Source organism: Dama dama, chromosome 16 (assembly GCF_033118175.1).
Source record: "Dama dama isolate Ldn47 chromosome 16, ASM3311817v1, whole genome shotgun sequence".
NCBI classification, from domain to species: Eukaryota; Metazoa; Chordata; class Mammalia; order Artiodactyla; family Cervidae; genus Dama; species Dama dama.
In genome coordinates, this window is record NC_083696.1 from 36,438,261 (window position 1) to 36,453,096 (window position 14,836).

Here is a 14,836-nt window from a genome sequence, read left to right on the forward strand (position 1 = left end):
GAGGTCAGAATTTCTGGAGTGTTCTGGTGGAAGGACAAGTGCTTGGCAAGCTTGAAAGGACTGGCAGTACTTTGACGCAGAGAAGATGGTGAAAGAAGATACAGAGCTGCAAGGAGAATAATCCATCAGAGGATGAAGCCCAGCTGGGGAAAGAAATACTGGAAGCAGAGGGTGGGAGGGGCCAGTCCAGGAGATTCTTGGGCAGGGAAACTGGTCTGGATCTACACAACTGGAACACAGCATCTACAAACAGGCCATGAATAGCTAAACAGTTCCTTGATGTTTAGACCGAGCTCTTTTGTATTCTGTTCTCCCACAGAATTTCTGTCTTCCTGTCAGAGCACTTGTCTCCATTTGTAAAGGTTCATTCATCAGTGGGGGTCAATGTCATTCATTATGGTGGGTCCTTGGCCTGAAAGCCCATTGAAAGCAGGGATTATATTTGTGTTTGGGGGTTTGGTTTTACTTCCAGGCCATAACTGGCATGGTGCCAGGTACATGGGGGCACTCAACACATCCTTGTGGAATGGATGATGAAAATATTCAGGACTTCTTCATTGATGATTTTACCCACATTCATGGCTTTAACCACCACCCAGAGGCTGACAAGATCCAAGTGTCTATCTCCAGCCCAGTGTTTCCTCCAGAATTACGTATCAAACAGTCTACTCAACATTTTCACATATATACCATAACATGAAAATGTCAGAGCATCCCAATTGCACTCAACAGTCCACAGCTGGTTCTGTGATCTCCCCAGTCTCCAACCAGTTTCTCTTCAAGTGTCTTTCACCTTAGGGAGTGGGACCCTGACCACCTGAACGGCTGTTCTTGACACCTTCTTTGTTCCTGCATCTCTGGTTCATTAGCAAAACCTTTCATGTTCATCTCTTAAATTTTCTGGGTTACAATCACTTCTCTCCACAGGCCATGGTGATTAAGAGTGTAGGCTCTGGAAGTGGATTGCCTGGGTTTGAAAACAGCTTCCACCACTTATTAGCAATTTGCTTAAAACCTCTGAACCTTATTTCTGTATACAAAGAATGGAGATAATAGTAGTATATACTTCATAGGTTTCTTCTGAGAAGTTGATGAGATAATGCTTATGATGCACTTTCAAAAGTGCTAGTTGCTATTATCATCACCACCACCATAAGCAGTACCACTATTACATCTCTACCACCATCATCACCATCACTACCATCATCATAACACCATCATCATCATCACCACCATCAATACCATCAACATTATCATCATCTCCACCATCATCATCGCCACATCACCATAACACCATCATCATCGCCACCACCATCACCATAACACCGTCATCACCACTACCATCAATACCATCAGCATTATCATCATCATCATTGGTCCTCACCATCACCACTGCCATCATCATCACTACTACTGCCACCATCATCACTACTACTGCCACCATCATCACTGTCATCACCATCACCGTAAACGTCATCATTACATCATCACCGTCATTACCACCGGCACCATTATCACCACCACAAGCACCATCAACCCTATCAAGTTACCATCACCATCATCATCACAACCATCACCTCCATGGCTACAGTCTTAATCTAAACTACCATCATTGCTTATCTGTATCATCACAACAGTCCCCAACATCTTCTCACACCCGTTCTTGCCCTCTCTAATCTATTTTCCACTGTGTAACCCAAGTGATCTTTTAAAAACACAATCTCATGTCACTCACATATTTAAACTGTATCAGTAGCTCTCCATGGAAGATGGGGTAAAATCCAAAATTGTTAACATGGTTTAACAAGTCAACCTTGGAAATCCTTTAGCCTTAAAACTGACAGGTGTATTGGTCACTTGAGGATCTTAGCAAAAGCTCTTTCCTTTGCCAGTAACACTGTTCCTCTTGCCCTTTCCTCTTTCCTTCCTTACATGAGCAAAGCCTCTCTGGAATGGTAACATTCACTGTCTCTGCTCTACAACTGACTGCACAACGGCTTCTTCCCCCATCTTTTCATTGAAACTGATCAGAAAAAGGGCATTATAGCACCTGCTGGTGAAGTCAATGAGCCTATTTTTAGCCTTATCTGACTTGACCTTTCTGAGAATCTGACACAGCTAACCACTCTTTCTTCAAAGTTTCTTCTGCTTTTGTCTCTCCTTCCTGCTTTCTTGGTTCTTTTCATCTTCCTCTGGATGATTCTTCTTTTTTCCTTCATTTGCCCCTCTTTATCAGCCCCTTAGAAGTTGATTGCCCAAGGTTTCCTACTTAGAACAGTTCTTTTGCTCTTCTCATTCTCCATGGGTGATCCTACCTATTCATGTGATATCCACTGCATAATGACTCCCAAATCCTCATCTCTAGGGCCTTTCTCCCTCCTCAGCTCCAAGTCCATGCTCCTCTATGAGGGTGTTTCAGAAAGATGCCAAACAGAACATTCATAAAGCTGAAATCTCAGAATGTCCTTCCTTTCTCTGTTGGTATCTCAGTGAATGGTACCAACGCCCATTCAGTTGCCCAAGCAAAAGCTTGAGTCATCCTTCTTTCCTTTCTTTCTCTTCCTCCCTACATCAAGTTAATCATCAAGTTCTATTGACTCTGCCTGTCTAGATGCACTTGGATCTGTTGGCTTGTCTTTGTAACCTATGCCACTCCCTTAGTTCATCATATCCCACCTACACTGCAGCCATGGCTTTCTAATTCCTCTGCCTTTCACCAGCCTTTCCTCTCTCCTACACTTTTTGTACTTTGGTCGGAGTTGAGGGAAAACAGATCCCTAAATGATTTATTAGAGAACTGGTCTAACTTATACGAGAAAGGGTTTCTTAGGCAAATAAGAAATGACTGACTTAAGAGAACATCACTACTGTGGCTCTTTATTAGAACCCATCATGCAGAACAGCATATTAAAGATTCTAAGAAGTCCTGTCACAAAGGAATTGGTTCAGAAATTTAACCAAGCATCTCCAAACTCCTTGGACCATAAAAAAACCTTCTCCAGAATGCGCTTCCTAACGTCTTGCAGGAAACTACAAACTGTTTCAAAATACAAATCTAATCATCTTTCTTTACTTAAAGATATGACAGATAAATGGATAAACACTAAAAGATGATTTTGATTTTATTCTATGGGCGATTAGAAACCCATGGAGATTCTTGAGCAGGGTAAAGACATAATATCCACACAGTCAATAACTTCCAAGGACTGAGCTCCTGCTATATTCTGGATGCTTCTCATCTATAATTTCTGATCCTTAACAATGAGGCTACAGGCAGGCATAATCCCTAGGTGAGGGGACTGAGCCAGGTTGGCAAAGTGTTGGGTCTAAGGCCACACAACCAGTAAGGGTGGAGTGGTATCAAGCTCAAAGTCTAGATGATTTTAAAGACATGGCTGTTTTCAATGAGCAGGTGACATGGTGCCTCTAGGACAGATGTGAAACAGGAAAAATCAGAAGGCTGGGACTTAAACTCCTAGGAGGCTATCACTTCTTTCTTTGTTCTTTCTCTACCTCTGTTTTCATACTTCTCCAGATAATACTTCAAGTACTAGCCATTCTTCATTTTTTCTTAAGATTTATTGATGTGGATCATTTTAAAAGTCTTTAATGAATGTGTTACAACAGTGCTTCTGTTTTGTGTTTTGGTTTTTTGGCCACGAGGCATGTGGGATCTTAGCTCCTTGACCAGGGGTTGAACCTGCACCCCCTTCATTGGAAGGTGAAGTCTTCATCACTGGATGGCCAGGGAAGTCCCTGAGCCATTCTTTCTAAGCTCGGGTCTCCTTGCCCTTTCTGTAGGCTATTGTATTTTTCCCCCTTAAGCACCCAGCAAAACATAAGATGGCTCCAGGAAAGCCTCTCTCTTGCTTGAAAGCTATGTGTCTCTAGTACCTGTCTGAGCCCAGATTCCTCAACTTGATATTCTAGGCCCTCCCTTATCTGCTATTAAATTTCCTTTTTGATCTTGACTCTAGATACTTTTCTAAATATAACCCATGCCCCAGCCAAACCCAACTACCCACTGTTCAGCAGCCTCCCTGTCTTTGTTCTTGCCGTGTCCTCCTCTTAGAAAGCCCTCTTCAGTACTGCCTCTTCCAATCCACCTATCCTTTCAGGTCCCTTTTCACCGTACCTCCACAGAACATGGGCTTCCCTGGAGGCTCAGATGGTAAAGAGTCTGTCTGCAATGCAAGAACTCTGGGTTCAATCCCTGGGTTGGGAAGGTACCCTAGAGAAGCGGATGGATATCCACACAAGTATTACAGCCTGGGAAATCCCATGGACATAGGAGCATGGGCTACAGTACATGGGGTTGAAAAGAGTTGGACACGACTGAACAACTTAGCACGCATGCACACCGCGGAGCACATCCTAATCTGATTAGTCTAACCACATGCTCTTTGGGTTCCAGCCCCAAAGGGCAAGGAGGTGCTCCAAACATGGAAATTGGGTTGCCTTCTGAAATTAAACTAGTAAACCCTATTGTAGATGGCATCAGCTATCTGCAAAGATGATATACCCAAAGGAAGGCTCAAGAAGTAGAGAGTGAAGGAGATCTGAAAACATCCTTTTGGAGGAAAGTGCCTAGGACTTACTCCTGGGACACAATTGTACACATATATCTGGAACCGTAAGATGCAGATAAGGCCCTCATCAGATCAGTTATAGGAAACAGAGGGAAGAACCAACCCAGAATCAATTGTGACAATAGGCCAAGACAGCGACCTAATCAATTACATTCGGCTCGGGGTGTTGAAGCACAGCACTTGCTGTTATAGGCAGAAGGCAGCCAAATGCACAGACGTGGAGAGGCTGCTGCCAGTGTCAACTGGAAGAGATGCTTGCCGAGTCTGGGAAATGCTGACTTCTGGGACATGGCAGGGTTGGTGATTACAGGACTAGAGATGGTTTATCCAGCTCTCTCAGATCTGATGAGTGTTCCCAAGATCCTCCTGTTTCCTTTGTTCAAATGACAAACCCAGCAAAGCCAGCTCTGGAGAATCAGTTTGGCTTTGGCTTACTTTCGCATCATCAGAAAGGAATACTCTGAGCAGTGGAAAGTGATATCCTTGCTGTATCTACCTCAAAGGTTCAACCAGATAATGTAGAGGGATTGATTCAGGCATGTATATAGGAAAGGAAGAAAAGTGTTAGTTGCTTAGTTATGTCCGACTCTTTGTGACCCCATGGACTGTAGCCTGCCAGGCTCCTCTGTCCATGGGATTCTCCAGGCAAGAATACTAGAGTGGGTTGCCATGTCCTTCTCCAGGGGACCTTCCTGACCTGGGGATTGAACCTGGGTCTCCTGCATTGCAAGCGGATTCTTTACCATCTGAGCCACCAGGGAAGCCCCATGTATATAGGAATTGTTCAATAAGTGTTGTATTTAAAATTAATCAGTGTATTGTGGCTCTGCTTCTGATGACAAGCTCTCATACATTTGGTTAAGGTTAATTGGCTTCCTGGTGTCAAGGTGCTCTGGTGACTGTGGGTATTTGGATTTGCAAAACAGATTCTGTGACTCTGGATGAGAGTGAACCAGTTGAAGTATAGCCTCAGAAAGGGCCTGGCAACCAGGCACCTGGTCAAGGGCATCTCTAGCTTATTACCATCCTCTAAAAACCTCCCTTTTCTAAGCATCCAGGGCATGTCTGGGAAAATCACTCTTGTTCTGTGTTCAATGCAATCACTTGTGTATTCCAATTCCATGAGAGTGTGAACTCTTTGAGGCCGGAGGGAACACATATATCCCTTGCAGAGCCTCAAATGTCATAAATAAGGAACAAGTTGAAATGAGATAAATCAAAGCTTGAGCAAATGACCTAGGCTTTGAAGGAAGGCTACACACTCTGCTCCCGCCCCCAGAGCTGCAGAGCCTTGGAGAGGAAGCCCAGAGCTGCAGGAGAGCATCCCTCTGGTGCCCACCCTTCCCCGCCATCCAGGGAGTGGATACAGGAGAGCTGTCAGGCTGAAGGAGGGATGCTCAGCCACCCAGGAAGAGTGAGGGAGAGACGGACAAACGGATGGAGCAGGTGGCGCCTGTCACACTCACCCGGATCTCGGTCTGCACAGTGCATTTAACCAGTTTGAAGTTCTTCCCAGGGTTGAAGCTGTTGCTATAGAAGCAGACCTTGAGGATCCTCACGTCTTCCTTTTCCACATCTACTGGCACCACCACCATGGGCTCTGGGGGGCCTTCAGGCCGACGTAATGTGCCCACCTTCACTCGGCTCAGGGTCTCAGACACCCCGGACATCCTCTCTGACGGCAGCTAGGACCAGCACATCGCAGTCCTGTGGAGACAGCAGAGGGATGGCCCTGAAATGATGGGCGTGGGCCCATCTGCCTCACCCCCCAGGGGCAGCACCCAGAAAGCACACATCCTCCTACTCTTGAAGACGCCCCTTAAAGGCATCCGGCTTGGAGGATGGGGAAGTGGAAGCACAAAGGAGCAGTCTGAATGAACATCCAGGTACCAGCCAGAGGACCTGGTGCGTGCAGGCAGGCACTCTCTGCGAGGGGCCCCTTCTCCCCATCACTTTCCTCCTCCCACACTGGCTCCTAGGCAAGGGGTCCATACTTTGCAAACGCAGCTGTGAGAGGAGGCGGCCCCAGCATGATTCCAAGGCACAGCTGAGCAGAAAAGGCGAAGAGCAAGACAGTAGAAAATAGCAGGAGAGAAACAGGGACAAGGGAGAAGAAGCCGGGAAGAAACAGAAGTAGAAAATGGGTAGCCTGGAGGGCAGTGGGGTGGGGAAGCCAGGAAAGGGTCCAGGTAAGGGCCAGCTGGGGGCTGATGGCTTTGCCCACACCCACCTGCAGCTGCCAGCCTAGGTTTCAGGGTTGGCAGCCTCGGTCCCACTGAAAGTCATCTCCCAGAGCATCTGTCACCATATCAGATGGTGCCCTGGCATCCCAATCTGAGAGGTCTTTCTGTTGGGGCAGGGGTGTTGAGGGGGTTAGGGGGTGTGACTGGGCCCCTAGAAGACCCAGCCCAGTTCTGATGACAGTTTGGTTGACATCTACATGGACTATAAGCATCCTAGGAATCTTCAGTTCACCCCGAATCTCAGCCAACATTGGCCCTGGCTTCTTGATCCAACCACAGCTCTGTAGGGTCTACTATCACTGATCTAAAGTAGGAATACTCAAAGGGAGCAAAGGAAGCCTGACACCAGACTGGAGATGCCAATCTTGGCTCCGCATTAATATCCTCTGGGAAGCTGTTAAGAGTGTCTAAATCCAGACCCATGCCCAGAGATTGTCAGTGAGGTGGTCTGGGGGAGGCCTGGCATTGGTATTTTTAAGTTTCCAAGGATGTTTCTAACATTCAGGCTAGGTTGGGAACTTCTGTTCTAGACTAAGTTTAGTTCTCATCGAAACCCATTCCTACAGAGAAATCTCTCCCTTCTAACAAGAGACTGATTTTAGGGGGACATTCCGAGACTAGGAGTTGGGGGCCGAAGGATGGAGTGACAAGTGAACTTATTCATGAAACAGAAATAGAGTCACAGATGTAGAGAACAAACTTCCGGTTGCCAGAGTAAGGGGAGGGGAGGGATAAATTGGACTTGTACTGACATATACACACTACTACATATAAAATAGATAACTAACAAGGACCTGGGCTTCCCAGGTGTCTCAGTGGTAAATAATCTGCCTGCCAAGCAGGAGACACAGGTTCGATCCCTGGGTCGGGAAGATCCCCTGGAGAAGGAAATGGTAACCCATTCCAGTATTCTTGATGGGAAAATTCCATGGACAGAGGAGCCTGGCTGGCTACAGTCCATGGGGTTGCAAAGAGTTGGACATGACTGAGCGATTGAACATACGCCACAGACCAGAATGTAATGAATGTACCACTCTGGTGGGGGATGTTGGTAACCAGGGTGACTATGCTTGTTTGAGGGCAGGGGGTAGACGGGAAATCTCTGTACCTTGATACTACTGACATTGGCACAAGCTCCATGTAAGAAAAAAAAAAAGTGTCAGCCCAGCATGGAACATCCCAGTCTGTGAAGAGTCTTGAACACTCCTGGCTTAGAGAGTGTCAACCCCTTCCCAAGCTAGGATGTGGTCATGACATGTCCTGGAGGGTCTTAAGAGTCTGGGCAAAAGACCTCAGTCCAGAAAGGTGGTGCCCACATCTCTGATAACACATGGCAACTCCCTCAAGGGCATCCGAAACCACCAGCTGTCAGTACAGATATGCAGTGAACTGCCAAAGGGGTCCCTCCTGAACTCTCTGAAGCTGAGTAACTGAAAGGTGTTCTATAATCAAAGCCTCAGTTACCTGCCTTTGGGGTCTTAGAGAAAACAGCCCTCAGCCTCATGCATGGTCTTCTCTCCCAGCCCCCCATGGCTGATTTCAATCTACCGATGTACGGCAGTGGACACAGTGTGGAAGACAGAAGAATAACCCACTGACTCTAGCTCATGCTTCCTGACAACACAACCTACCTGTTCCTCCAGACTTTGCCTGCTAACTTGAATCTCTCACTGACAGCTTGCCTCTGGATTTTGATGATCACAAAATCCTCTGGCTCTCCATGTGTGAGTCAAAACCCCTGTCCTCCAGTCCAGACCTGGACCGCAACCTGGCGACCCCTTCTCCCTGCGTCCCGGCCAGCCCCAGGCCCTGTGAGCGCTGGCAGAGCAGAGACCGTCCCACCACCCCGGGGAGAACCCTGGCAGTGAGCCAGTGTGGGCTCCGGCCTGCCTCCCAACCCCCAGATCTGCCCAAGTCAGAGCCAAAGAATAACAAACACAAGGAAATGGGCTCAAATTAAAACAGGAAAAGTTTTGATTGGCTCTAAGAATGTCTTGGACAAGACCTGCCAAGGGCACTGAGGTGAACAGTCTCTGAGTCCCTGGAGACTCCAGGGAAAAAATAAAGGACCCTCTTCCTGAACACAAGACATTCACCTGCCTGAAGGGGGCAGGGGGGAAATTAGGAGATTTATTTATTTATTTTTAACTTTTTATTTTATATTGGCATATAGCTGGTGAGATGGCTAGATACCATCACCAGCTCAATGGACAGGAGTTTGAGCAAACTCCAGCAGATAGTGAAGGACAGGGAAGCCTGAAGTGCTGTAGTCTATAGGGTCCAAAAGAGTCAGACATGACTTAGCAACTGAACAACGATAGCTGATCAACCATTTTGTGATAGTGTCAGGTGGAGAGTAAAAGGACTCAGCCATACATATATATGTATCCATTCTCTCCCCAACCTGCCTCCCATTCAGGCTGCCACACAACATAGAGAAGAGGTTCCTACGCTATACAGTAGGTCCTTGGTGGCTATCTATTGTAAATGTAGCAGGGTGTATACAGCCATCCCCAACTCCCTAACTATCCCTTCCTCCCAACCTCTTCCCTGGCAAACACGAGTTCGTTCTCTAAGTCTGTGAATCTGTTTCCGTTAGAAAAATATACTCTTGTTTTTGAAGACGTTGCAGGGTAACGTTACATCTTACTGAATACATACTGTGTGTTAGGGAGCTTGTGTAAGCAATCTTTCATTCTCTAGAAAGATTCTGCAGGATAGGTGATGTTAGAGAGGTCCAGTGAGGTGACTTTGTTCAGATCACACAACTGGTAAGGGCAGAGAATTAAGGCCGCTGGGTTGCCAAAGATTAGAGGGCCTGTGGTATCACGTCCTGCCAACCAAATGTCCGGCTCTGCCACCAACCAGCCCTTGTACCTTCAGACGTCAGGCTGGGATGGGACAGAGTTCCCAAACAGCAGCTGACAGGTGGGTGATTGCCTTTGGTGATATTTTGCTGTGTCCTTGGCAAAATGAGAAAAATAAGGACACTATAGAGAATCCATCATAAAGCTCAATGTATTCCATTTGAGGCACAGGGGCAGTCTTTCATTCTTTGTCTTTCCACCTTTTTTTTGGGGGGGGGGTTTGGTTTTCCAATGTTCATTAATTTATGAGATGACAGTAATAGCCTTTGGCAACTGACATTGAAGCTGGACCTCTTGGGCAACCAGACTTGAGGTGACACTGGGAGTTCCAAGGGTAAAAGGCAAAGTGTTGAGGACTGGAAGTTCTGCCCTGGATTTCAGGGAGCAGAGACAGGGCACCATTAGTCGGGAAGATGGCACAGAATCGGGAAGGGAGCAGACACCTGACTCATGTGAGCCTGGTTTAAAACTCCTGCCCTCGGGGCTGCTGTGCCGCACAAGTCTGGGGTGTTACTCACGAGGGGTCTCAGAGCGAGGCAGTGTGGCGGCCTTCAGTCTCTGCTGCTTACCCCTGTGTGATCTGGACAAGGATACCTCGCTAGACCTCAGTTTCCTTTCTTGGGATAGGAGGCTAACATTACCTACCCTAGAGAATTTTCTGAAAAATCAGAGATTACTTAGATAGACTCCCTGGCACGTGTATTTCTTAAAATGCCTGTGACTTGGCAGAAGAAAGAACCAGAAACCCGATACCAGTGTCCACTTATAAAAGATTAAACAGAGCCAGTAAGTCAAGGCTCGGGGGGTTGGGACAACCCTTCCTATCTCCAGTACCAATGCCCACCCGCTCCATCTACCTTGGCACCTGAAAAGATCACCTCCATCTCCAACCTTCTGCTCACAAGTAGCGCCACTGTCTGTTCTGTGCGTGGAAGGAGGCCCCCCAGGACACAGTTGAAAGGCCAGCAGAGGACCAGAATGTCATGAGACACGCACTTTATTTCCACTCTGTCTCTGAGTCACTTCCTCTTGCCGTTTCCACATCAACAGAATGGGGAACACATGCCTTTCCTCTGCAGAGGCCTGCTGAGAACAGCCACTTAACGAATTGGCAATAACCTTGCAGTCTTGGGGAGCCAGGCCTGTGTTTCTGGGAAGCCGGGCCCTACTGGCTCCACGCAGTGCCCCTCCCCAGCCCAAGCCCGTTCAAACCCTAGTTCCTACTGGGTGGTGGCATTCTGCTTGCCCTGGGGAAGCCCAATCCATCACTTGTTTAATCCCTTCCCCTCCTCTCCAAGCATCCCTCCCCATTACCTTGCAAAGGAAGGACCCAGGAAGGTTGTGATTAATGCCAGCTCTAATTCAATGTCATTCAAAAAACCTCTACTGAGACTCTTTCGCGTTTTCAGCCTGCCACCTCCGCACGCCTTACCCACTCTGGATCACTCTCCTGCCAGCACTTTGTGACCAGGGGTCACCTGGCTGGGGCTGGCTCTCGGGGGGCGGGAGGGGCTGGCTGAGCTGCAGCACCTGCCGTTTCTTGTTCACAGATCCTCTGTTCTCTCACTAGTTCAAGGGCTCTGAGCCCTACAGCTGGGCAGAGCCTTTTTACCTCCTGGTGACTTCTGGGCGCCCCTGTTTCCCCAACCCTTCACGAAATCCCCCTCCCCTTGCTTCTAACTGGCCAGCTCATGAGTGATTTGGGCTGGCTGGTTTTTCTCCCCCTCCCTCCCTTCCTTTTTTCCTGCCTTATTTTTCTTCTTTTTCCCTTTCCCTCCTTCCCCTTCCTTCCCCCCTCTTTTCTCTCTCCCTCTCAGCCTTGCTATGTTTCAGGAGGCATGCCAGAATCCAGAGATAAGAAGATAAACAGAAGAGGGAAGAGGGTCCCCATCCAGCAGGGACTCATCCAGTAAAATGGAAGAGGATTAAGCAAAGCAGCCACAATCTGATACAGGATCTAATGGGATCCCCCCTAGGTGTCAGAGGATCACAGAAGAGGGCTTGCTTCTGGGCCCCTGGGGTCTCAGGAAAAGAGGACACAGTAAGATCAGGAAATTATGTGACGTAATACAGGCTGGCCAGGAAAGTGCTGAAGGGCTGTTGGGAAATGAGAGGAGGTGGTGGCAACATACCACCCCGTGGAGAGGCAGATATTCATTTAGAAAATAGAATTTGGGCCATACAATGAAGCACAGGCGAGAGATAGGAGGCAGGAGGAGAGGCTCAGATAATCCTTTGTATGAGTTTCACAATGGCTTCCCAGGTCACTCTGTGGTAGAGAATCCACCTGCCAATGCAGTAGATGCAGGTTCCATCTCTGGGTTAGGAAGAGCTCCTGGAGATGGCAATGGCAACCCACTCCAGTATTCTTGCCTGGGAAATCCCATGGACAGAGGAGCCTGGTGGGCTACAGTCCATAGGGTTGCAAAGAGTTGGACACGACTTAAGTGACTGAGCATGCAAATGAGTTTCACAACCAGCAATCCAGAGGAAAGATGGCTCAATTGCTGTGTTTGCTCATTTCTCTGGTGTAAATGCTTCTGGCATCTCTGATTTCAAGCTACCAGTGTGACCTCACTGACAGCAGACTCGGGGAGAGAAGGGTGTCTCACGCGGGTTCCAGCACTGCAGGGCTTTATCAGGGAGAGACCTGGGAGTAGGATGGGGGCAGAGACTAGAGCACTTGCCTCAAGTCCACCTCTGACCCTGGATGTCACCTGCTCTTGGGAGTGGTATGGCCAGCCAGTACTGCAAGATAGCAACATACTATAAGGTGTATGGAAGCACAGAATTTTAAAAAAATATATATAATTATTGTATTTATGTGTCTGCTCCAGGTTTTAGTTGTGGCAGGCAGGATCTTCAACCTTCATTGCAGCATGTGGGAACTTTAGTTGGGGCAGGAGAACCTTTAGTTGGGGCATGAGGGATCTAGCTCCCTGACCAGGGGTCAAACCCTGGCCCCCTGCACCGGAAACATGGAGTCTTAGCCACTGGACCACCGGTGAAGACCCAGAAGCACAGAATGTTAAGATTCGCTCCATCTTTCAAGGAACTTTTGTTTCTCTTTGGTTTCCTAAAAGTTGTAGTTTTCAAAGCCACACCCTGTCCTCATTAACCATCAACTAAATTCTCCAACTTCTCCACTATGAATCCCAGTCTCAGCCTTTTCCACCTCTCCCAGCTTTCAGCTCCAGCAAATCCCATTTCTCTTTTTGTGCACGCTTAAGTGTTGGTTGTTGGGCTGGGAAATTTGACACCATGATGAATCCATGCTCCATTGGGGGTTTTGAGCTCTTCCCTGTTTTCCTGAGAAGTGAATGAGGAGGCCAGATGACAAGCAGGTGAATTCACAACTGGTCAAATGGTTTCCCCAACAACTGATCAAACGTCTGTGTTAACCTGAGAGCCGATGGCTGTTCGAATTGGCCCTTGTTCATACCGCTGCACTTGGCTTTAAGGAGTTTGTGGTTATCAGACAAGAAGCACCAAGATCAGCACAGGATTAGGGGAGATTGTGGCTCTGGCTGAAGGATCCCTGACATCTGCACGAGAGGGAAGACATACCAAGGGGAACAGAATGCAACCAGTGAAATGGGCTAAATGGGAAGTTCTTCATGTGGAGAAAAAAATCTTCCCCAATCTGGGATGAGGAAGATGTGGTTGAGCAACAGCATGGATTAAAAAGTGGGGTTTAAGCTATGTCAGCATGAAATAGCTGCCAAAAAGTTAACACTGTTGCAGTTACTAGAAAAATCCCTAATATAAGGATTTCCCCCCCGGGGCTCTGCATGGAAACAACTGCATCTATGGAACTGGTGATCTAGGGCCCCGAGGTTTGTTCTAAGATGAACATCCCAGGACACTCAGAGCCCTGGGAACCTGGAGGGCCAACCCTGGGGCTAAAGGGAGATGAGAGTCCTGGGAAGTGAGGACGGGATGGCTGGTTTCAAATGGTTGCAGGGCTGCCATGCAAGAGATGGACTCACTACCCCCATCCAGGTCATTGTTTTAAAAAAAAGTACAACAGGGACTTCCCTGGTAGTCCAGTGGTTGGGACTTCACCTTCCAATGCAAAGGCTGCAAGTTCATCCCTGGTCAGGGAACTAAGATCCCACATGACAGGCGGCCAAAAAACCAAAACACAAAACAGGAACAATGCTGTAACAAATTCAATAAAGACTTTAAAAAATTATCCACATTAAAAAATATTTAAAAAGTGCAACAGACGGATGGGAGGAAAGAGGGTCTTCATACACACAGAATACCCACTGTGCACCCATTTCTGGAGTGTTTGCACCCCCACTTGCTATCTTGTTGCTCTCTCCCAAGGCAGACGTCACTCCCATTTGGAGGATGAGGAAAAGTGATCAAGTAGCTTGCCCGGGGTCACTGTTGTTAAATGGCAGAGGCAGGACCAGAACTCAGAATTTCCCATCTTAACCCAACAAGCAAAGCCCACAGCCTGAGTCCCCCAACTCTGTGCGTTGTCTCCACACAGCAAGTGATTCCTGTCCTCAGGTGGACACTGCTTTTCTGGTATGGCCCCCAGAATTCTGCTCAGACAAAAGCTCACACATAAACGTCAATTTCCAGCCCTGCAGTGCCAAAAGGGATACTGGCCTTTGATATATTAATATTATAATCATGGTGTATAGAATTTTATCTTTGATGACATTTAATAAACAGAAAAAAATTGACCATGAAAAGAAAACTCAACTGGATTCTTTTTGTACTATTCAACTGGATAGTACAAACCCAGGTCTGACAGTATGGGTATTATCTTCTTATCTAGTACCACTTGAAAACAACCAAAAGATCCTCCTGAACAAGCTTCTCCACCTGACAGCCCCCAGTACGCTGCTCTTTGCAACTTCAGTAGACACTACAAATTTGCTTTTTGTACACAGATATCCAAGCCAGTAAACATGCTGGTGGTCCCAATCTGTACACTTCAGTGATTGCCTTTCACCTTAGTGAAATTAGATGTCCTGTCAAGTAAACAGAATGCCACCTGTGTATAAAAAGACTTGGGAAAATTAAAAATAGAGGGGAAAATCCTCAGCAGTTAAAAATACTAATAAAAAACCACTTTGAGGCACCACAGCAAACCTTTTAAACAAGCCAACATAGCTGG

At 47.3% G+C, this 14,836-nt stretch overlaps 1 protein-coding gene across 6 annotated transcripts in view; it reads right to left on the reverse strand.

Moving 5' to 3' along the window:
* The window catches only part of PTK2B (protein tyrosine kinase 2 beta), a 132,825-nt gene that overhangs the window by 57,209 nt on the left and 60,780 nt on the right, over window positions 1–14,836 (reverse strand). For all 6 annotated transcript variants that reach the window (XM_061163839.1, XM_061163841.1, XM_061163840.1 and 3 more), the window contains one exon: window positions 6,056–6,296. In XM_061163839.1, the coding sequence (XP_061019822.1) occupies window positions 6,056–6,259 (204 nt within the window). In that variant the 5' untranslated portion in view covers window positions 6,260–6,296. Of the gene's footprint in view, window positions 1–6,055; window positions 6,297–14,836 lie in introns of those variants that run through there.